Source organism: Dromaius novaehollandiae, chromosome 7, assembly GCF_036370855.1.
Source record: "Dromaius novaehollandiae isolate bDroNov1 chromosome 7, bDroNov1.hap1, whole genome shotgun sequence".
NCBI classification, from domain to species: domain Eukaryota; kingdom Metazoa; phylum Chordata; class Aves; order Casuariiformes; family Dromaiidae; genus Dromaius; species Dromaius novaehollandiae.
This window is the reverse complement of record NC_088104.1, coordinates 8,993,611-9,018,991: the sequence shown is the minus strand read 5'-3', so window position 1 is coordinate 9,018,991 and position 25,381 is coordinate 8,993,611. Positions and strand designations below refer to the sequence as shown.

General features: G+C 39.0%; 1 protein-coding gene across 7 annotated transcripts in view; it reads right to left on the bottom strand.

The window, feature by feature from the left end:
• The window catches only part of NCKAP5 (NCK associated protein 5), a 254,060-nt gene that overhangs the window by 85,740 nt on the left and 142,939 nt on the right, over window positions 1-25,381 (bottom strand). For all 7 annotated transcript variants that reach the window (XM_064514629.1, XM_064514631.1, XM_064514632.1 and 4 more), the window contains 3 exons: window positions 14,663-14,731; window positions 8,348-8,386; window positions 2,052-2,171 (listed from right to left, as the gene is read on the bottom strand). In XM_064514629.1, coding sequence (XP_064370699.1) covers window positions 2,052-2,171; window positions 8,348-8,386; window positions 14,663-14,731 — 228 coding nt within the window. The remainder of the gene's footprint in view (window positions 1-2,051; window positions 2,172-8,347; window positions 8,387-14,662; window positions 14,732-25,381) is intronic.

Here is a 25,381-nt window from a genome sequence, read left to right as displayed (position 1 = left end):
GACTACATACCATTTATTCAAGTCCAGGGTAAAGTTAGAAGATAAATTAATTTCTGGAAATTCACAAATCAACTGTTTTCTTTTTCTGTAAAAATGACATATGAAGCGCTTTAACAAAAGTTCTTCATTTTCTGACTTTGCCTTTTCCCCCCAGAGGCTTAAAATCTGCTGATAGCAAGTGCAGGGACATAACAGCACATTTTGCTGCCATCTGGGAGACCTGGACTTTAAGAGTGATCTTGGTTCTCTTTTTTTTTATTCAGCCAATAAAGACAAAGCACATGAAAAAGGAAAAAAAATCTGTATGTATTGGATGGGCCTGTCTGCTGAACTGTGAAGGTGCAATGATGAAAAATAGTTTGAATCCATCAGAAAAACCTACTGAATTATTCAGTTCTTTCTTCTACTTGAGGCAGGTTCACCTCTTCTTTTTACAGCAGTGACACAATCCAGTTTCAAGGAACTCAAGTCTAAGCCTTGATCCCACTTACTTTGCAGATGCTACCTAACACTTCTGTAACACTCCCAGAATAACCTGGCTCTATTGCTGCCACACAAGGAATTGGGAAGCAGAGCCCATTCTGCAGCAAAGAATGTGCAACGCGTGACTTCTTGGTGCAATTTAACTCAGTACTAGCACAGACTAGAGTCAGGCAGTTTGCACATGGAGAAAAGGAAGAAGAAAAACAGAAAACAGTGAGAAGGAGCAGGTGATGTGACAGTCAAAACCAGAAGTGAGCAATAAAGGTCCATGCTGGGCGGATATGTGAGACTCTGAAGGGATAAAGAGAAATCAGCCCTACACAGCAACCAGAAGTCCTTGAAGGATGAACAAACAGGAGAGGAGGCAGCAGGGAGGGAGAAGAAATCAGAATAACGAAGGTCCTGACCTAGCAACACCTAAAACAACACAACATCAAGAGCGAGAACAAGGGCCTGAGGGCACCACCAGAACCCAGACCCCCATGGTGGCCTGCAAGGACTGATCGCCTCTGCTCCACTGCCGCTTTGCTCGCTTAGAGGAGATTCTGAGTAAAGTTATGCCTCCTGCAGTCTCTGCTACTGAAGGCGCACGCGTTGGGTGACCAGTGACCATGATACCTCAGCAAGCAGCTCAAGCTGATGGGAGCTCATGAGCAGCCCTCAGCTGTTGAGCAACACTGCAAGGGCCACATTTTACCTTGTTTGCATGTGCAACATCAGAGGATTTAAGTAAGTTACATGTATGATCTCACTTACCTACCTGACATTACCCAGTTAACTTCCACCACATATTCATGAATTTTTCTCTAATGCTCTCTAATCTAATTTCTCTAATTTTCTCTAATGCTGGCATCAATATAAAGCCAGAATTTGCCCCATTGTTAAAAACCTGCTTAGTGTTTATTAGTCTTCATTTACTATGCTCCCAGCTCATGGTCAAATTTCCTGGAAGAGAACTGCAAGTCAGTTCCACTTCCACAAAAGGATAATGAGAAGATAGATTAATTCATAATATAAGGGACCTTGCCAAATCAAAAGGGAAACTAAAACATCTCTGATTATTCCAGAAGGGCAAAGGAGTGGGAGATGGGTCAGTTGGTTCTTGACCTCACTAAAGGTTGAAAAAAACCACTCTAAGCTTATGAAGACGTACTTTAAGTCCTTGTAACAAATATGGCAATAGTTAAATAAATGGGCTGTCTTCTCACAGGAAATTACACCGTTCACCACCCAGCAGAAAGTTAAGAAATCCAAGTTTCTCCCCTGCAGAGGGATAATGAACCCATATCATTCCATTTATCATAATGAAGATGCACCTAACAAGTAAGTTACTCTTCAGGTGGACTCCTCTCTCCACATTTGCATATAATATGTTTTGTTTGGTTTGTTGGTGTACGCTCTCAGTTTCAGTGGTATCATATTATAGGTAACTGATATTATTCTAATATATTAAACCTGTTAACTGTCATTTCCTGCTTATTGACATAACCTTAAGAAGAAGAAAAATACTTTATAATTGTGAGAAATATAAAGCTCATAGCTTTCCTTCTGCAAAGGCTATTTCCTACCTGAAGGAGGAGGTCAGAGGCTGGCTTGACTCTCTGCTGGAAAAGCACACTTAACGTTCGATTCTGTTGTTCCAAATCAAAAACTCTCGTTTTCAGCTTTATGCATTCCTCCCTCAGATCCTGCAGCACAAGGGAAAATAGGAAGATTAGAAAGAAGGCAACAGGAGCACTTAAAAAAAGCTTTATGTAATGCCAGATATCAAGAAGAAACAAATATACAATTTTTAAAATAGCATAAATCAGAAGAACGCGCTACTTAATTTTCTCTGGTTTTTTGATCATCACAGGATAACATTAAAAAACCTTGAAATGAGAAATATAAGCTTTGAGAGACATCCTTTTGGAATGTTCTATCAGTATAAAGAGTGACTTTACTAGCAATGTGTTTCATTTTGTAGCCACACTGACACAAAGCAGAAAACAGCAATTAAGATATGAATATTATAAGCAGCATAAGCTATGGAAAAAGCATAAGCTACGCCGTACTAGGAAGAAGTTCAAAGAGGTACTGTGCCTTCAGGGTACTCCTCTGAAGTCTGATCCCCTCCCTGCTTTTCCTGGAACAACTAGCTCAGCAATGCTGGCTGGTATGTTGTAGACAGTCTACATCTTCTCCACTGCAACTAGTCACTGCAGGGGTGGCCAGGCCATGGTAAAACACCCATGCACCTCCAAATTCGGTTGCAGATATGATCCTGACTGCCATTTCCAATAAGAGGTACCAAAAGGCCTTAAAATAGTCCATTAGAAGCAGAGAAAGCATGTAAAACCTCTGCATCTTAAGGCATATGACCTTACTGTGTAAACTGAAAGATGCACATCTTTTAGCCGAGGCTATGCCAGGTTCATCCTAAGCAACCCAATAACGGCCTTTAGATATAGCAAAAAAAAAAAACCCCAAAACCAAGAAACCCTTATTTCTGACTTCAGCATAAGACCTGCTCTTCCTCGCCACTTGAAGGAATACAGGATTCTCTCGGAAAGATTTTGGAGACACAAAGCAAAATTTGACCCTTAGCCTTTCCACGTAATATGTGCAGTTGTCCACTTTGGGGTATGAGAGCTTCATAAATCCAGACGAGCTGTTTCCTAATAAAGCTTGCATATAAAAACAATCAGCTGTAGCCATATATATTCTTAGAAAAAAATTTTTAAAACCTCCAAAAAAATTTTTCCACATTCCTTTAAAATTAGGACAGTTGCTACCCTGTGGTATTGCCTAGCTGATTTTACTTTCCACCATATGAAGGTGGAGAAACAGGCCTCTGGATTCCCATATGCTGTCCTGTCAATACCATTATCAACATAATAACCTAACCATATGAGAAAACAACTCAGAGGTGGAAATTATAGTCAGATGTAGCCTAAATTCATGCCTACAGTAGTTCTGGTCTCCCCTGTAACTAGCACTGAGGTTATAAGAGGTGAACACATGATAAAATAAGCTCATCCTGAAAATTTCAGAACATTTTAAATATTTTCTTATGCACATAGTATGCATCAAGCTTTAAGATACCACTAGATTAATACAGTTATCTTCTCCAGATGCTTTCTCATCTTAATTTTTAAGTGGCTGTCAGGTTGCCCAAATTAAATGGCTACAGCATTGCAACATGACAAGAAAAAATAACTTGAATTTGATGTTTTGTGAAAACCTAAAGCTTTACTTCTGTCAGTGAGACCTCTCTTGTTTCTGGCCTTACACAAGGCAGTCTCTGTTAGGAAACTACAAGCATCAAGACTCATCGTTATCTGCCTTTCACAAATAATCAGAGAATTTAAAACAGAGCCCTAGCTGTTTCAACAGTGTTTAACGGTTCAACCCCACTAAGTGCACTGAAAGGGAAAAATGATTCACGGAAGCTGACAGGGTAGAAAAAAACTGCAATCTTCGCAATGCCTCTGCGCAAAACTTTCCTCCCTTACAGTTTTACAACCGTAAGATTTATGTTTCTCAAACTTTAGACTTTCTGCTAAAACATGAAATATAAGAAAGTAAATTACCAGCCCAGATGCTATAAACCTTGCCAATGGTAACACCGCTCATAGCACAGGGTCGAAAAGTGGAACGTTAAGGTAGGAGTATTGTAGTAAAATAAAGTCTCAGCTTAGAATGTTAAAACCCCAGAATTACCAATTAATGCAACTAGCAAATGTCTAAAGCATCTAATTCCACTCCTGTGGGCAAAACAACCAGATATTAAGAAAATAATCTCATAAATATCTCAGGTATTTCTAGGGTCTCACTACAGTAATAACTGAGCCTCTCTCTATTGTTCCTTTTTCTCTTGAGTATCAGACTTTTCTCCAAAATGGGTCTCAGTGCCAGAAATACTAGAGATTCCAGAAATACGCTGCTTTTCCTCTGAATGTGCTTCCTCTGTTTTAAGGCTTAGTTCAGTTCTTTTTTTTTTTTTTTTTAATTGATGAGAAAGAAGAAGAAATAACTTTCCTGCAGAACCCAGAGTAAAAGAGACCCAATGTTCTCCTGAAAACACTCCTGCGTAGGAGGGAAGCATGCAAAGTGCAGATCCAGAGATCATGAAACAATTTCGTTAAGTGCTGTAACTCAAATTTCAAACTGCCTATCTGGGTCTTATATAGAAGAAAAAACAAAAAGAAAAACCTAGTGCTCAGCAAGTCCTGTGGTCTTGCCTTGGTATGAGAAGTCTTTGGGTGAAGGGGGAAAGAAAGGATGCTTCCAGTAAGTGTCACAGCATATGGGTTTGCCCCAAATAATTATTTTTTCTGACTTAATTTCCCAGAGGAAAAATTTTCTATTAGTAAGTGGTAGAAAATCCATGCAATTTTGCTACATAAAATGGCTAAATTTTGCTGTGTGGCTAATTCAGTACAAATCACAATTTCATAGAGTTTCTCCATAATCCCAGTTAAAAAAAAAAAAAAAAACACTCTCACATTAGAGAAATTTTATATGCGTTGTAACAAATGATAAACTTGAAAACTGCACATTTAGGCCGGCAATTCCATCGCAAGGTTCCCATGACATTGATAAATCACTCAAGCTTTGCTCACTCAATTTGTGTCACCAGAATCCCTCAGCGGAATCACAGCCTTTCCACATGCTGGTGAGTACACAGGGCTTTATTCGTCACATCACACTATGTACTTAATTTAAACAATAATTAGTCCTTGAGGGACAATTTCAGATCCACAGTAAAGCCTACGCTGTGTGCGTTACTGTACAGAATCACTCTTCTCGATTTTCTGAAAGCTCCCTGCTTTTCTTCACGTCTCTCTATGCCCCAGAGGTGTGTTATCGCACTGTGGCATGACTGGCTCTGTCTTAGTGCTTAGCTGCACTACGGTAGATTTATCTGTTTACTAGTTACTATTTGGATTCAGATATCTGCGTATTTGGGACTGGCATGAGGAGTCCAATTTCCTCTTTATTGCATGCCATTGTCTTCCCGTCCTTTCATACAAAAGCACGTGTATCAATGGTGTCAGGAGCACTGTAACAGTTCATATTCATCAGCATTTAGTAGAGCATCCTCTTTTTTCTTTCTACGGATATTAAATTAGCTGCTATTACTCAGTAATAAGTAAGCAGCTGTTAAATCCCATCAATACTTAGTAAATCACTTTATTAAATGTATTCAAATCTGTTTTATTGCATCCGTATGAACTCCTCGGTTCCTATGGGTTTCGGAGGATTCATTACTGAGAAGTAAGTAGCCATCAAAATGCCTGACACCCTTGCAAAGGGACTCAGAAAGCTCCTCCCTTCATTTGGAAAGCAACCATAATATTCCTAAACTAGAGATTAATAAATTGAGACTAACGCTTTAGAAAATCACATATGGTTTTATACTACAAAATGTGAATCAGGCTTATGTGTGTATTTATAGATGAAGAAATGCCTCCATTCCTAGCTAAGCTGTATCAAAACATAGATCTGGGAGGAGGGTTGTTTTTTACTAGCTGAAGTTGTGTTGTGGAAAGGTGTTGCAGCAATAACTCTGGGGACGGCAGTCCTGTGATGATGCACAGCCCATAGAGCACGTGTGCATCCAGGGTCTGTGCAGAGCAACACAGCCCGGACAGCAGCACTGCCAGCTTCCCCGCACCGCAGGGTTTGCACAAACCCCCTCCACGCCACAACGCTTCCAATGGCTGTAGGGAAATATCCCTTGTATGGAGTAAAGGCAAAAAACCCATGGGACTGAACGACGATACGTTCATGCCTAACCTGTGGTGGCAGCTGTGGAGCTAGTCTGTGGCCAGACCTCTTGGGTGAAGGGATTTTGGGAACATTACCAATTCTGGATTCCAGGTGCCCGTCTGGGCTACATGAGTGTGTCACCTGTATCACTGACAACTGCACCTGCGGGAGTCCCGTGTCCCTCACCCACGAGTCACGTCTGCACCGCTCTGCCCTACAGCAGGAGGATGCCCACGGGCAGACTTGCCAAGAACAGAGTCAGAACAGCTCCCCGCACATCTTTTAACCTACCCAGAATGGTGTAAAGCACAAGCACAAAAACTGGCCTAGTAAGGACCAGAGAAGGGTGTCCAGCCCTCTCGCCAGCATCCAGATGGCCAGATGCAATCACCGGCACCTATTTGCTATTTACTTGGGTGCAGATGTTTATAGCCAACAAGCCAGGGGAAGCCTCGGCGAGGGCCTGTCTCCCTTCCCGCAGGAGCTGCTTGGCAGCGGAGGCTCTCGCCCTCAGCCCCTGCCCGAGCCACGCTGAGGCTGCCTCACCGCTACATCTGCACCCAGCTACCGACCTCCTCCACCTCAACCCTCATCCACTCCCATCGGCCCCGGACCTGCCTCCTCCCTGCGGACTCACCGGGTGACCTCCGGACCGCCTCTGACCCTCAGCACTGTCTCCAGACCCAACGCAGACCCGGACTTGCCACCCTGCGCCCCGGCTCATCATCAGAGGGTCACTGCTCCAGCTGGCCCTCAGGAGAAGCTGGCCCTTGTACCATCTCAAAGGTGTCCTCAAAGGTTTTGGAGAGCCTCTCTCAAAAATTTACCCTGGTACTTTATTTGCCTTTGGAAAGCTTTTGGGCTTGGGGAAGTTGTTTTTGATTATCTCAACGCGGTGTTTCAAGCTGCATGTTAAGCACATTATTTCTTGTCCTATCATTCAGCGTAGACAAAGCTGTTTATATTCTTCCTTGCAGTATCCACACTAGAAGACTGTATTTACATCACTTTCAGCCTTGTCTTCTTAAAGCTTAGTGATCCAAAGCATTTTAATAATTCCACATTCATCAAGTGTTCTAGATCTCATGAAGCATCATTTTGTGAATATTGCAGGCTTCACAGCTTATTATAAATCTTCATTTACTTATTTATTTTTGCAACAAAATGATATCATTGGATCACGTTCAACTCCAAGACCTATTTTTTGTAGAACTGTTGCCCTAATGATTATTCCCCACCCTCTATCTGGGGAGCTGATTATTTCTGCTTATATGTAGCACCTTCCTTTTATCTCTGCTAAATTCCATCCTACTTTTTTTCCAGATTGCTTCTCCATTTTGCCATGAGAATTTTAAACTTTACTCCTCCCCTTAGGTTCTATCTGAAAACGCAGTAACCACACTATATTCAATCATTTAGAGTGTGAATGAACACTTCAGACATAACAGACCTTTACAGAAGCCTTAGTCAATCTTCTCATTTTGACAGATTTGCAACCACCCTGCACGAATTTCATCTACACAATACTTCCCTTGCTTGCCTAGGAGAATGGTGCATGAGACCATCAAAAGTTTTTTTAAAGACAGAATATATGATGTCTATCGCTGCTTCTCAGCCCACAGGTAGAACAGCTAAATCTCTACTCTAGATACAGTGACTTCTCTTTTACACAGGGAAGCCCAAGCCCACACCATGAAGTCTTTCCTTTCATTGAATGTGTGAGTGAAAATGCCAACTACTGACTTGGATTTGGGTTTTTTTTGATATCCCACAGGAATGGACTGGGGAGAGAAATAACTCACTATGTTTATGGAATAAAAAATCACCATCTAGGAAGGACTTTCAGACACTGTTTCTCAATACAGGCAAAAAATAACAATTGGTTATGGGTTCTCTATGATCAAGCCTTAAAGACGTACAGTCTCACAGTATTTTATTCACTTGGATTATGAAAAAAAAATCTGAGTTGGGGCCTGACATGTTGCAGCTTTGGTAAGTAAATGTATAAACACCATTTGAAAAATATATCCTAAATTAGTATAAACATCTAAGTGAACAATAAACTTCTGTAAGCTTTAAATCATACCAAAATACTCAAACCACAACTTACCTTTTGAGTAAGTAGAGCCTGGACAACCTGATTAGCTACCTGAAATAAATAAATAAATAATATAGTTTAAGTATGTTATCATGTATGCTTGTGCATGATAATACCTTCTTCTGTGGCTTTACAACCCACTTTCCTTCTACAGTCACCACTAATTCCAGTACTTTCATTAGATAATACTAGTAAGAGTATATAAAATCCAAGTAATTACTTCTGTGCTAGTCCTCATTTCAAAACAAACTTCTGCGTCTTATCAATTGCAGTATGACATGATGGGCATTCGCTTAACTTCTGCCATCTCTTCTTTGGATTAGATTAAAATTTCACAGTCCTACATGCAGCTGGTGTGCATCAGCATGGGTTGATTGCATTCACTAGAGCTGACTTTTACCAGCTGAGGATGTAGTCCTGAATGTTTTCATGAAGTTTAATTGTTTCTTGATGCACTATTGACAAAATGGTACATCTATCATGACAAGCAGAAACCATTAAGTGCCACAGAAAATTAAAGTACCTACTGTCATCAGAAGGTGGTTGGAAGGCATTCACACCACACAGCATAATTGACTTGAATCAGATTACACAGCATTGATTAGTCGAACTATATATTCAACAGGGAATTTTTGAAGTGATTTATCTTATATATCCTTTCTAACTTATACTTGCCAAGGGAAGAAGGAGGAACAGAAAGAGGGGCTGAGATAAGTTTTTTTTGTTGCTGATGTCTAAACTGGATATTTCATTGTAGTGCTGCCATAATCTAATGTAATTTAAAACTATATATGCACATATTATTACACAATGTGTCTGCCTATATCTTTGCTCTTGCATTTAGGCAGAGCAACCATAAATCTCACTCCACGCACAAAGAGATAGCAGTTATAATTTCTTTGTTTTAGGCTTTCCAAAATTACAGTAAAGCACATAAGGATGTCATTTGGAAGTTCAAAACTGCATTGATTCTCCTTAATCTTAGTGAATTAAAAAAAAAAAGAGACCGTTCATGTGAACTGAGTCATAAGCAAAGAGCTGAAGCAAATTCATTTCTGTAAATAATTCAGTTCTGTTAGATCCAAAAGTTACATTTGATTCATACGCTTATAATATCATTTTTTTTCTCCAAACTAGTCCCTAACTTTGCTTTTGCCTGTGGAACAATGGTCACATAAAATACCTCTGTATATGATTTAACAGAAGACACAGGCTAATACTACAGCGATAATAACCAACGGAAATAAATATGTTACAGCTTTGGAAAACCATGTGCATTGCCCTATAGGCTTTCAGAGTCTCCACCCGAAAGTGTTCCTTCTGGCATGTACTTTTAACGTCTGTTTGCTTTACCTGAAAATCGAACAAACAACATCTAACACATTATTTCTTTACTTTCTGACATGGAGCTACTTTACAAAGAAGAACTAAAAAGTTCTTTGAAGTGTGTACAAGTCACTTGCCACAATATTGCCTAGAAAATTATTCTTATAGCTTTATGTATTGCACAGAGGAGTGCAAATAGCATAATCTACCACACAAACAGAACAAAACAAGCTTGCTGATACGTATGGGACAAATTTTCTAACCTATGAGCGTATGAAGTTAGGTATTTAAGTGAAAGTACCTGCCAGCGACCCTAGCTCCCATAGATCTCAGTAAGAAAGATATGTAACTAGTTTCTTTACAAAATCGTGTTGTTTCATTCTAGTTCATCTAGTGACACACAATTTGACAAACTGAGTGTCATTTCAGGTCTAATTCTTGGTTTGCTGCAGGAACAGTGGTGGTGAGCCTGCAGTGAAATACTGTGCAGTAACTAAAGTTAATTTAATAGTCTGTTAGTGGAATCATATCCAAGCTTTTGCAGTTCAAATCAGGTTGCCTTCTGCTCCTACAGCCATGTTAGTGTGCAGAAGGAAATAAATTGCTAAGCTAGCATACCTACACCATTTTTATTTACAGGTATCGAGAGACAGTACAGGATGAACAACATAAGTCAGCACTACAAAGCTGATAGTCAAACTACCGAAAACTGGGGGAACAGAGACCACTGAAAGCTGAGGGACTGACTCCCGAGGGGCAGAGCAGGGGAAATTCCCCTGCTATCAGGCAGAACTGGGGCTCAAGTCTGGTAAGAAACAGGCTGCAAAACGGCTCGACCTGTCATTCACATAGTTAATCAAGGCAAAACGAGAAACAGAATGGAGATGGCCCATCCCTCGGCTTGCCAGCATGGAGTAGATGTCACTGCTTGCCCTCACACTGTCCGCCTTCCCTTTGAATTTCCTACCTACGATTTTTATGTGAAGTTTCTTTCTGTGGATTACAATAAAAGAGACAAAAGATCAAGCCTTATTTCTTCCTAACACAATTATGTTTACATATACATGTTATGAAGTGGTCTTAATAGAAAAAGTATACAGGAATGAATCAGAGAAAAGAGACCCTAGTGTAACATCTATTATACTTTGTGCAACAACTGAGATTTTACATAACTGTGTCTTTAATGTATGGTTCCATATGCACAAAGGCATTTTGAGGGTACTAAAATGAAAGTTTTTACATTTTTCCTCAATCTTAAAGACAGAACGCATTTTTAAGATGACTTCAGGTTTTTCATTACCTAATTTGATATGTATTTAATCACTTTGTAGTTTAATTCTTAAAACACCAGCAAAAATACCATCTACCCTAAGTTGCACAATTTCCCACATATAAGTATAGTGAAGCTTGACAGAAATCTTGGTCGGCACGATAATGAGAATAAACACGACATTACAACTTGCCTGACAGCTGAATTCCAGAATAGGAAACTAGGATTAAGCATGTTAACCTCAAACCCCAAAGGTGCCATAAGACAATCCTGTTTCTTGCACTAAGCTTTCTAGAGACAGAAAGATATGGGGTGTTTTTGAAATTAAATGAGCTCTTTTCTTATTTGTGTAGTACTGGAACATTTCAATGACACTTTCTTCCAAATATTATTCCAAAGATGTTTATATATACACTTCAGAGATGGCCAATTACTTTAAAAATCAGTGAATATTTATTAAAATTCATAAAGGACACATTTTAGCTAGACCCATACTCTTTTTAGATTTCACCTCTATGAATAGTTGAGTTTCACTGAATTTTACCCTGAAAATGATCACAGAACATGCATTTTTTACGTCACAAGTGCAAGCACTCACATTACAATATTAAACATGGGGCACGAATGAGCAAAGAACTATAAAAATAATTGGCTAAAAAAAGACAAAGGAGCGAAATAATGGCAGTCAGGGCTTTCAAAAAGCAGCTCTATTATCTTTTCATTACGAACAGCCAGAAGAATCACGGTGGTTATTTTCTCTTTCTTTGGATGTGGGTTAATGGCCTTCAACACATCACTCTGTGCATAGGAAAGTGTCCTTATCATATTGCTGAAGAGGCCTCAGGGACCAAGTATGGAGGCTTCCGGCAGGGTGGCCAGTTGATGTGATGCTTGCGTGGCCTGAGCAGAGCCCTCCTGGGCCCCAGGGACAGCAGCAGTGATTTGAGGGTGCTCACAGATGAGGGAGGGATGGCATCCTTCTCCCGCTAGTTCACCAAGTGGCGATCGTAACCTTCCTTACCTCCAGGGCCTACCAAGTATCCCAAGCACCTATGTGGGTGTTTTTCTCAAAACCCTTCTATGACTAGAAAGAAAGGCTGGGCATTAGCTTTGGAGGGAAGCATTCCTTGTGTATCAGCCCAGAAGTTCCATATACTCATAACCAACCGGACTGCAAAGACAAAACTAAACTAATGGTTGTAGCAGGCACTTAAATTCTTTGGTGGCAGGTCTAGCTATCTCAGGCCTAGATGTGACCACAGCCTCATGTTCTGAGGAACATCCCAGTTCCTTCCTTCAAACCCACTGGGTCTCCTTGGGGCAAAACGGAGCTGTAGCCCAGCAGGATACACAGTTATACATGATTCCTCTTCTCCTACAGACTCCTGAAGAAGTCCTTTAGTATAGCCTAAACTAGGGAAGGCCTAAAGAAATTTTCACCTTGGAGAAGCGATCAGTTCTGAAGACAAGGAAGTATCAAACTTGGAGTATTAAAGGAAAGAAATTTTCAAGTGGAAAAAGAATTTTTTCCTCATAAATAAATTCATGAAAAAGATTTTAGTTTCATAAGATCTCCAGTGAGAATCCCTGCTTGGAAAGGACTTTGACACATATGCTACAACCTCAGAAGTCTCTGCTTGGAACTGAAGGTTCTCACAATCATTGCCAGGGCTACTCACTAATTATATGCGTCTCATCTCCAATTCTCTTTATTTTTACCATAATGAAGTAGGGAAGATCCTTGCTTAACCTTTGAACATGTGCTTTCCTGTGAAGCGCTCCCAACAGAATGTGCTCAGGTGGATGTTAAGCTGGAAATCCTACAGAACTTGTGAATATTAAATGTGGTTTTCTTGCCTAAGTTACTGGCACCAATTTCTTCACCTCAGTGCTCAGAAAGGATTAAGTCCAGGTCCGCGTAAGCTAAGACAATGCTGGTTACAGTGTCACTGCCAAAGCACTGGGGGAAGGAGAAGAAAAAGACTGACACCTAGAAATGGAAAAGGACAAGAAAGGGCATTGCACACCAAACAAGACAAAAAAAGGAAAAATAAAACAAACAAAAAGTAAAGCAGGAATGCACAAAACCAAATGCCACTGTCACTTCTAAACAAGAAGCACTCCCTCCTGAAAAAGGCTGTGATAGTCGCAGAAGATGTGATAATATGGAAGAACTGAAAACAGCCAACCCAATGCTGAAGACAATAAAGCTCAGAGGGTAGTTTGAAATAATTATTCATTCTTTGAACTGCAACAGCATGTAAGAAACAGTCTTGGATCAGAAATCCATTATGTTCCTACAAACACACAATAACAAATATATATTCTGTCCTTGTAATCTGTATGGAGTGTGTTTTTTGGGAACTGGCAGTGGTTGTGCTTTACCCATTTTCAAAATGAATCACGTAGGCAGATTTTGTCCAAGAAAATTGTTTTAAGTTCAATTCTGTAATTTAAACTAAAATCAATAATTACTTAATTACATTATAGGTTCATCCTTATATCCAAATATATGCAAGGATATCCAAATACCATCCAAGAGCGCACTGAAGGGAGTGACTCAGGCCAGCACTGACCAAGACTTTGTCAGTAACCCAGTGCCATAGAACAGATACGGCATAACCCAGCGGGAAAGTATATCTGCTAGTGGTTTATTCCAGCCCCCTGAGGAAAATATGCTACACTGACAAAAGTGTAGATTTCCTGATGAAAATCTGCCTAAACTAAGGGCTTTTAGTACCAGAGGTGTACTGATCAGTCCAGTAACACTTGAGCAAATGCTGATCAAAAATGTAAAAAGTTGGTAAGGAAAACATGAATTGTCATCTGCTACGTGCAGTTTGCACACTCATGCACTCTTTTGTCAAAGGTAGAGCTGGGAAGCCAGTGTAATGGGTTTTGGTTTGTGTCCTTATCTTAGTTAATTACTTGCGCTATTATTATTACGGCAGGGGTTGATTTCTACCAAGTAACTCTTCGATCTACTAAAAGTCTATTTCCAGCTCTTGGCTACACTGAAAAGCCTTATTTCAGGATAAATGGGAGGACTGAGTAAGCATCAGTAAATATGCTGAGAAACCTGCAAACAATAGCAGACACTGCCCAACGTCTGGCAAGTCTGAAGCTAGACATTTCGGAAGGTGTAAGTACTGCCAGAGGGCTCATACAACAAATGATGGGTGAATTATATGGCAGCTGTAACGCCGTAACTGGGAGGTCTGATCAGCCGCTGAGTTGTGTAGGAGAATGAGTGAGTCGACAGCTAGGAAAAAACAACACAAAAACCTGGGGATGTAACCCTAAGGGGGAGCAGAGAGACTAAATTCCCTGGATATGGACTACGGTGCAGTACAAAGAATAGGGGATTTCTGGCAGCGGGAGCCGCTGCCATCTGTGTTCCACCCTACAGAAAAGCAAGAGTACACAAAATCCAACAGGTAAATGATCATTTCCTCCTTCCAAGGAATAAAAAAAAAAAAAAAAAAAAAAGGAAAGTTCCAAATATTGGTCACAGGAATACAGACTTTTCAGCAAAGAGGTGGGTCAAAGCAGCATTTCCAGTGGAGGTCGTAATATGTATGACTTACAGACATACTTCCTTGGATTTAATTAGAATGAAGTAACAGTAGAAAACTGCAGAATAATATCAACCTTGTAAGAGAGGGAGAGATTCATTTCATTCACCATTTCATTGTGGTACCCGATGAGGACCCCCTTTCTACTCCCCTTACCTCATCAAGGCATCTTTCATACTGTTCTCTCTGACTTTCATTTTCCAGAGCCAGTGCTGAATTCTCTGCCTACAGTAAAATACAATAAATAAATAAATACGTAAATTAATCAATACATATGTTGTGCTACATGACAGCTAACTTACTTGAGATCCAAAACTAAAGAAAAAACACTATAAAATTTATTTTTGCTGCAAGTTGCTACTTTGAGTAAAAGCAGAAGTGACATTAGTTTATGAGGTTATTCATAGCATGCATTACATACAGTTCAGAACAATATCGGAGCAGCCATTCTAAGTGTGTCTACGAGCTAATCTTGTCAGGTGTAAGAGCAAAGAAACCTGATAAAAGAGATTGGTCCATCTTCTCTTCCTCCCCTTTTATAGTGGACTTACTGTTTGAGAAAGCCACTTGGAAGCAAACAGAAGCAGCTACTAACAAAAGTAAATTAAAGGCAATCTTACGCAGATGTTTAATTGTGGCAGCTCTTTATAAGCCCTGTTTCCCAAGATACATTGGTCATGCAAGAGCTAACTGATGAATTACACTCTCTAATTGCACCAGATACATTTATTAATCTTTACTTTAAAAACAAACACCACCATTTCAAGAGTGAGAGTGATATTTTAGTACATCTAAATGCAATCTTAAAGTCAGATAATTTTACTCTAGCATATGCCAGCTTAAATGTGATAAAGTTTCCTGAGTAGTAGTGCCTTTAATCTGTCCTTAATTTTCATGGTACTCTGATTTTTGGCATAGTGCAAACTTCAAAAATAACACAACTTAATACTTAAATTACACTAAATCAATGTATTTTTGTATATATTATGGCTTTACTTTAGGAATACTTTCTGTGGCGGAAAAGGAAGTTCTCTGAAGTGTGCTGTACACAAATGCATCAGTTATATACAAAAGCAAAGTTCAACCAGTTTTCTCTTAAAGACTGATAAACTGAAACAATATATAAAAATCTATGAGTTAAAACTAGCTCTAGAAACCTCTCTGCCTCCGACTCATACTTTCACACCACATAAGCATAAATCCACAATTAATACACTCAGATAATTACAGCTATTACATAATTTACATTATTTTCTTTACTTTTACTGTTCTATCAATTTGTAGAAGTTTAATAAAGGAGGTTCCAAAAGAACTGTGGTTAAGATACAGGAGTCATGAATGTGGTCAACATTTGCAATTTTATAGAAAAATTTAATATAATATACTGTATGGAAAGGTTTCACAAAGAGATCAACGATTACCTCTTCCTTGTTAAGTAATTTCAGTGATCCAACAAAGCAAAAATCCCAAAGTCCAATAAATCAATCTATTGACAACAATTTCAAATTCAAGATAAATCCTAAAAATCAGATATTAGGAGGGAAACATAAATATATGTAAATAGCCAATATTTTGAAAGAGAGGAAACAATGAAAAGGAGTTAGGAAAGAAGGGCATCTAGAGCTTACTTACTTGCAAGTCTAAATAAACAACTGTATAGAATCAGTACAATGTCTTGGGGGTACAACCAAAGCCAACACAGGCGGTGAAATGCTCTGCACCATATTTTCACAACACCAATGGATTCTGCAGGTGCCAAACCACCAGCAAAGCAGGAGCAGAAGCCACAAAAGCAAAAGCAGCAGTAAGAAACGAGGAGCTGGAGGGCAGACCGTCCTCCACACCAAAGCGGTGATCAGCCACAGCTCCCGGTGTGCTTTGCCAGACACACTCCAGCAGATTGCTTGATAAAAATAAAGACATGGTTGCTATATAAAAATGTATCCCTGTGAGTTAGAATTTTTCTGATGTTTTCTCTATGACTCTCAGCCTAAAATGCCATGCAAGATAAACTGGTCTTGCTGTTTTAATGCAATCATTAAAGGTTTGGTCTGCGCAACCTTTTACCTGACCCATGTGGTGCATCTATGGGTTTAATTTTTTGAATTTTGATATGTACAAACTAAAAAAGTGTTGTATGATCTTACTTTAAAATAGTAAGGGCAGACTGCTTCCATGCCAATTTGTATAAAAGAACTACAACATATAGCGAAACACCCGGAGAGCTCCCCATATTTCTCTTGCTCTGTTTTTTTCTGGAATACTGTGAGGCTGTAAATGGAAGCTAAGCCTTCTTGGACCTTTTAGCTGAATCTCTGATTTCAGTGAGTTACTCCTTTATGAATGGGTTACCAAAATTAGGAAATTTGAATTTGACAGCATTACAAATAAACGGTACATTTTTCTTCTTACCAAGTCATAGTGGAGACATCTGTATAATAAAAGCCTTTTTCACACCAGTGGCTTCGAAAGTGTACTGAAGGGATGCAATACAGTCAGTGCTAGCTTGACTCCTGTGCTTCTTGATTGCTGAGCAAATCATGCCTATTTATTTGGCATTTTTGTAATGAGGGCTGTACAAGAAGGGAATGCTCCACTAACTTCACTTAAGATCCTGTGCCTGTTCCCAAAAGATGGGAAAATGAGTACTTGGTATACTAAATCACTCTATATTGCAACAGAATACTTGATAACTAACCCACATTCCCCCCAAAGCATTCATTTGCAAAATTTTTAATAACATTTGTGGTCTCAAAACCCTACCTCCTAATGCAAACTTCCATCTCTTTAACAGAAACCACTGGGTTTTGTTATTTTAAGTCTGCTCCTTTTTTCTCCAAGGGATCTCCCTACCTCCAGTACTGCATATTCTAGGCATCTCCTGCCAGTTAGGCAAAGTAGGTCTACTTGGAGGAAATTCTCAGTTACCACTATTATTTTTTATTTTGGTGTTTGACATTTCAGGCCAGGCCTAACGCTAGACTGAGTCGCAATAACAAGCCAATGCTTCTTGCAGCATGAAAGCTACCGCACGCTTGCAGGCACCCAGAGGCAGCAGCAGAGAAGCTCTGGCCCCTTTCAGCTGCTTCTTCCAGAGGTAACCTAGGAGGGGATGCCACCGGGAAAAAAAACAGAAGATTACTGAGAATGGTATTTTCCTAAATTTCTAGTTTTAGGTATAGTTATCCTCTAGGAATTTATGCACATTTTATGTACCGTGTGCTACACACAGAAATAAATAGACCATCCCTGCCCCTCAACCCCACAAACACCAGAAGTGATGCAGCCCAGCAAACTGCTGCAGACATGCGACGTGCATCACCACCAGCCACATGGGCAAGTGTATCTTTTCTTGGGGGTCAGCCCCCAAAGCACGGTATCAAACAGTCAACCAAAAATAATTGCGACATAACTTCCCACTAAATGAAACATTACACATTCCTTTTGGATCATTACAGATTCAAGGATCCTACAAATGTCAAAATAGAGGTATCTCCTAGTTCTGATTTGGAAGAAATTATTTTGCAGAAGAGTCTCTGTAAACACTGGAAAATTTAAAGATTTAAATCATGACACACAATGCTAAGCAGCTTTCAACTGCCTTAATTAGAGACAACTTTCTTCTAAACTGTGAGAGTGTTTATGGAAAATCAATTTGAAAGTGAAAATTTAAGATTTCTCTGTATAAAATAGAGGCTGCCTTGTATCAACACCATTGCCAACACACAGTCATTATTACAGACTTTATCAACTCTAATTTTGATTCTTTACCCTGGATGGAAAACACAGCCCTCGTACTGATGATGGTTATTGCTAGGCCAGCTAAAAGCTTTCTCTCTTCTTTACACTTGTTTAAGAATATTCTGTATTTTCTTTTATGGGCCAACCATTTGGGCAACCTTTGTTTCATTTAAGATTAGCAAAATGGACTATACTCCAGATGCACTGAGGTCTAGTCCTCCTCCTGCTGAAAGCGATACAAGTCTGCCATTTATTTCCCATGAATGCAAACACTGGAAGAAACAAGAAACAAACCATATAGGTTTTCACTTTACATAATGTTTCTTTAAAATTGGTTAATTATTATTTGGGGTCAGAGGAAGTTCCTCGGTTCAAAATGGTTTGCTGTTCATGATGCTAGAATAAACAAGGAGACCGGTTACAGAAGATAGCCTTAGCATTCTTCATGTTTTTTAAAATGTGTCAATGTCCTGAATGAGTAAAGCTAGACAATTCATCACTATTTTTCTTTTTTAATCTGTAGAATGGTGATGATACTTAGTATTACGATATCCTTGACTGAAGGCTAATATCAAAGTGTCCACTCAGTCAGTACAATTTATCAGTCAGTACAAAATTTGAAGTCTAACATGCATCTCAAATACATACTTAATGTGGTCAAATTTACATTTTTTTTTAATTAAGCAGTAAAAGAAACTAGAGCTTTTTGCCTTATAGGAACCAAGCAAACAAACAAACAAATGGAGGGAAGGGTTTTCTCCCCAAAAGTATTCCTTAACTGTAAGCTCTGAGCCAAGAAGTGCTCTGCTCCCTTCCACCTAACGATTCTCCTTCTGGGTTTACGTGTTCAAAGCGCAAGATCCCCTCACTGTCCCAAGTCTGAGATAGTCTTTGGAGTTCAGTCCTCACCTAATACTGCTGGAACATGGCAACTTTCAGCTAAATATTAACATCAGACTACAAATAGCTGAAATCAATTGGAATATACTCTTACATTGATACACATTTAGAATGATTTCTTCATTCTCTCCTCTAGCCTTTTTACTATTTCAGAGGAGATTATTACTGCAGGTGAAGGATCATCTCTGAACCACAATGTCTTCAATATTTATCTATGTGTTTGGTAGAAGAGGAAGACACATTTGTGAAAATGCCAATGGACATGCATGGCTCCTTCAGATTTGCTTGCTTCTTCAGGCACTTGGGAGGACAACTTTCATTTAACACCCTGCAAAAGCCATTTTTATTGTGCCCCTTGAAAGAGAAGTGAACTAAAATGCTTAAATAACAACTGAATATAAGAATTGGACTAAAGTCCCTAAAGTGTTCTGAAAAAGTTTAAACTTCACCTCTTTGTGCCTTCATTGTAAAAATCAGGAAAACAGGAATAACAAGACTTTGTTATCTAGCCAAGGTGTTCAAATGCATAGTGAATTAGGACATCCTGGTGCACTGGGGTCTTTAAGTGAAGAATACTAGTTAATGTACCTATTAGGAAGTCTTCAACAGAGAGTCTTGTACACTTAAAACCACAATGAAATGAATTATAACAGTGAATTTTCTACTAGAAGGCATGAAGAGAAAAGAAGCACGTAAAAAGTTTTCCTTATTCAACCACTGTAGCGCTGAGGCCAAACAAAAGGATGGGGGGCGAGAGATGAAAGGGAAGGAGAGCAGACATTTACTTTGCACTAAGGGAAAAGGAGATGAAGGTCTAAAGGTTGTATGTCAAGTCAGCAACTCAACATGCTTTGAAGGCATCATCAATAAAGGTCAAGGGGAAGAAAGTTCTGACAGTGAACTTTAAAATCCCTGACAGAATGCTACAACGCTGGTTACCCCGTGCACTGCTTTGTTATTCACGCTAACCCACTAGTCCCTTTCTAGAAAGGTTTATTGATCTACACAGACGCTCATTTGTCATGACCTGTGCAGTACATTAGCAGCTGTCCAAGCACTTCAAATGAGCTCAGCAATTTTTTCATGTTTTCAGCCTATAATTTTTTATATTACTGTGGTCACAGCTGCATACAGCATATTAGTAGAGAGATCAAAACCTAGGTCAAAGTCTGTAATTGGTACCATAAGAAGTAATGTTGCTCCTATCTTTCTTTGGGTCCTTTGGCATTTTTTGGTGAGCAGCTGTTCTAGGAAGAGTTCACCACTTGAACCACCTCCGCATCTCTGGTTGTGCAAAACTGCCTCTCTACTTTTCTGTTCGTCTTGCACAGAAAATCTGCCCTTTGAAAAAATTACCCTGTCATCACGCTTCTATTCAAATTAGACAAATTGTCAGACAAAAGTTTACTGGCGTAGTTATGGGGTTAGAAGTACAGAAAATTTCATTTGCATTTTTAAACCAGCATAATTATACCAACAAAAGTCTTCATTGCATTCTCGCATGAGAAAAGCATCCCTGCTGGCAGAGATTATGCCAGTTCCCAGGGCCTTTTCTATCGCTGCAGATACCATCTGAGTCATAGCAAGGACGTAACTGTTACGAGTGGAGAGCGGGTCCCTGCTGAACCGCGGGTCATGTGCTGCCCCTCCAGCCCCAGGAAGGTAACTGGTGCATTTAGCAGAGCAGTACTCAACAAAATACTCCTTTTTACCTGAAACTTTAAAATATTCAGCCAATGTTCAGTTCATATTCAAGTATGACATAGAATAAAAGCAATGCATACGCAACTCTCAATAATAAAATATGGAACCACATAAACATTAATTATAATTCTATCAAAAGGCCATATTAAACTTTACTGGGCAGTACTGGAAGGGACCATTCTTGCAGTTCAAAATTTTAATAATATATATTTTTAATTCTCCGTTGACACAAAAATATAGCAAGAACAAACCAAGTATTCTCACGAGCACTCTCTCTCCCAGGCTGCACTATGCTATTGCTATGCTACCAATAAAATGGGGTGCTAGTCTCATAGAGAGCAGTATAACCTCCTTCTCTTGATGTATGCTAAAAATGAGAAGATATTTATTCAACATAAGAAAGCTAATCATTTAAGATTACCTAAAAATAAGCATTTAAATGTTCCTAACAAAAAGCAGCCCAAGGTCTTTGTGGCTACATATGATGTATTACAAATAATTAATTAGCTGATTCATGTATTCAAACACGAATTTACACCGGGAATTGTTGTTTAGCAGCTCAGCAGCAGGTCGCAGGGAGGCTCCCTCAGCTGTGGTCCTGGCCAGGGCTCATACATGACCACACAGCTCTTCTCCTGCCTGTTCAGTGTTTCCTGGTTGCCCCCAGAAGAAACGATCAGCGATTTTTTGAAAGAAAGAGATAACTAGAATTTAATCCTTCAGATCTACTCATATGGGATAGACATCTGAACTTCAGAAGCTGAACCAAACCCAAACCAAACAAGATTCATACACCACCACTGATGAACAAATATTAAAAATAAACATCATATTCCGGGGAATACCTCTGTGAAATACATTTGTGGATTTTTGTTTGTTTGTTTTTTCAGAAGTTGTGGCTGGAAAAATTTAATTGGTTCAAGAATGATAATATTTGTGGTTTTCATTTCTGTTGACTCTAAAATTGTTAGAAATGATGAGCCTTTAAACCTTCAACATTTTCCCTTCTGACACCACAGAAATGTCTGGAGCTGACATTTTAAAGAGCAAGTTAGGAACAGATCTAGCAAAACAGACTGCACTATAAGCCCAGGCTTATCTTCCAGCAAATAAATATCTAGGCTACCAACAGATATATCAATAACAGCTTTTTATGTGTTCCTGCATGCAAATTGCAACCAACAGAAAACTACAGCATTAGCTACAGAGAATGTAATAGATTTATAATGCATCCACAGGTAAAACATTGTCAATATTGGCCTTTGTGTAATTAGGTTAGAATTAGGAAGGATGCCATTCTTCTAAAATCCTTCTAACTGGTCACAAATACTTTTTGAGGAAGAGGAGTACAATAGATCTACATATGCACAAACAGGCAGCATAAAGCTAGGTGCATTTCTTGAGGTTAAAGATACAAAACACGTGCAAAATGGTATATATAGTACATATGCACCCGATAAAGCACAGAAATACAAACATGGCAAATCAGAGGTCTCAGCAGGACTCCTGTTCCTATCACTCATCCTTTGAATAAAGTGCTGAAGCAACCCAATTTTATGGGACTCAGGAAGCTACGTGACACCAATCAGGCCATACAACACCCAACGCCACCCAGGGAAACGCAGACTTGGGTGGTCAAGGAGGAGGAATGCTTCAAATCATTCACCCTTCCCAAAATTTATAAGGTGCTAGCGGTGTGAGGCACCTTCCTGGGAGGCTCGCACGTGGAGCATGGCGTTACAGGCCACGATGCCATCAGACAACCGCTACGTTGAATTTGCATGCGAGGAACGGTGTGTCCGTGTCACACGATAACGCTATCTCTACAGATTTTGTTTATTTCCTGATTTTCAAATATTTATCTTCCCCTTGCAAACTGTGAACCAGATGCCGTTGTTACATCTTGTTCCTTTTCCTCTTGGTTCTTAAGCCATTTGTTCCCTTGTGAAATCTCCTCTCCCTGAGGACCGAGGGCATGTCACCCTGACAGAGTCACCGTGCTTCCCCAGGTACTCCGAACAGGTAGTCACCTCCTCCATCAAAGAACTAACAATGAAACCCCTGACCTACCAACAAAGCACGTAAGTGAAAAAGTGCTTACAAAAGTATTCTACGTGAAACTAAAAATTCTCACAATTCATGCAGGAATATAAAGCCATGCAGCATGGACCTGACTCATCATAAAGGATATTTTGTGACTGTATATAACACATACATAAATACCTTTGTACCTGTAATATGGGCTAGTCATATCACTGAAAGGGAACTTCTGTACTTGTGATTCAGAGCTTTACTTGGTCGGTTGCATTTGTTGCAATCTTTTTGCAAAAAACAAAACTTCTGGGAAAGTTCTGTGACTATTTCTTTGGAATTAGTCAAGACTGGCTGCACACTTGACTATCCAAACACCTATCACTGATGCTGGATTAAAAAACTTTTAGTGCAACCCCTTTCAATACAAATACTTGCTTTCCTTTAAAAAGAAACATTTTGTGGAAGACTTGGATGAAATTTAAAAATGACACTGAAACCAGTACAAATATCTCCAGGACTTTGGCTCATTCTGTATGGCATCCACTTTCTAAAATTTGTCTGACTAATCATCGAGCAGATGTCTTTTGGGGGTTGTTTGCTGTTTTTGTTTGTTTGTTTTTGAGCAAAACTCATACATTTACAGGGCAAATTTTCAAGCAATGAGAAAGGCAACTTCAGAATTATATATCTTTCAAATCTGTGCAATTTTGACCATAAGATTACTGACACTGTCACAGTTTTCTACTCTCTATGATGCCATTATCTGCGCCTTCCAGAGCAGCATATTCAAATTCAACATAAATCTTACGTGGAGTTTGAAAAGAATAAGGCATTTCACATTTATTTAAGAAAATTAATATTTGGCTAAGTTTGTCCCAATATATTTTATTTCTTTTTTCCTGCTTGTGTAGTTGAGATTTTCATAGTAAATACAGGTAATAATACTATGATTTTATGGCATGGGGAAGCAGGTATGGAAAAAGAAACTCAAGAGACAACTAGTTCATCCTCACAAGACCCATATCAATATCCAAGTATAGAAAAAACTGCAAAGGCCTCATGCTCTTTTTTTTTCAGAAGGTGAAATTCAAAATTTTAGCTATTCTTTTTAGCAATTTTAATATAGCTTTTCAGAGTTTGGCAGGTCACACCGACATACTCGATTCAGGAAGAGAATGTAATTTTAGAATCTAAATAATTTTACACAGAATGATGACACGTATTTTCCTTTTAAAAGGATGATTAAATTAAAGACAATGGTCACTGGAAATAAGTAGAAATGCTTGAAATTAAATAGAAGAAAGCCAAGGAATATACATATAAATATACAGGAATACTTTACTTTACTTTTTACATTACTTTAAATACACCTTCATAGGTCAATGCAATCAATGGCCCTAATCCCACACCAGTGCTTCCAAGCTGCCCCAGGCACCTGGGCAGAAGTGCATTATTACATTATAGTAAACAGTGCAAATTTGGGCCTAAATTTGGCATTACCACAAGAAACACCCCTCCCCAAAACAAAAACAAAAAACTAAGCAGCTTATTGTGCTTTGGCTGATGACAGAAAGAGAAGATTCAAAATTTTAGTGCATACCTGCCTTTCCCCCCCTGCATGTCTTTTAATGTATGAACAACACTGCTGCTAATTGTCTTCTTTAACTGTTTATTTTGGCTCTCACTGGGAGATGAAATAACAGATGTTTTGCCCTGTCTTCAGAGAAAGAGGATGATGAATTTTTAATCAAGAATTTTTTTTATCTATTTATCCTAAGTTTCCTCATTTAGTTCAGACAAAAATAATTATGAAATAATGTAATGTAAACTGACAGCTTAGCAAACACTGTCACCTGAACTCAGATGCTTAAATGTCACATCCATCGTCTGTGAGATGAAACACTCTTATTAGCTACCTGTTATCCAGAGATTCTTTAAGTGGAAAAAAAATTTTTTCTTCACCAAGAAAGTTGTCTTTTTTCTCTCTTTTTTTTTAACAAATATCTTTTGAACTTATTTTTACATGAATTCTGAGAAAAAAGAATTATTTTTTTCTTTGCTGCATCATATAATAGAGAATTTAAAGCATTCCATGATATTATAATTGATAATGTTACAAAATATTTTTAAAGTAATAAAGTATAAAATATTTTATTTTTTTCCCTCCTATGATGAATCATTCTATTCCCTCCCTTTAAACACTTGGAGTTAAAAGGTTTCCATCACACTAAGCTATTAACAGCAACAGTTTCACAATTCGGAACATAAATTTATAACAAGTTTCTCTGCTTCTAACAGCACAGAGCATCGAGTTATTCCTGAAGGCAGTGTTTCCTGCAATTTCTCTTTCTTCATAAGAAGTCACCCACAAGTCAACAGCCCCCAGGTAGTTCAAAATGAACTTCTTGGGATGGCTTCAGTTACTGCCCCCCTTGCAGGTAAGGTGCCGAGAAGCGAGGCAAGGCGATGCAGCGACTGGTTCAGTGCACTGCAAAC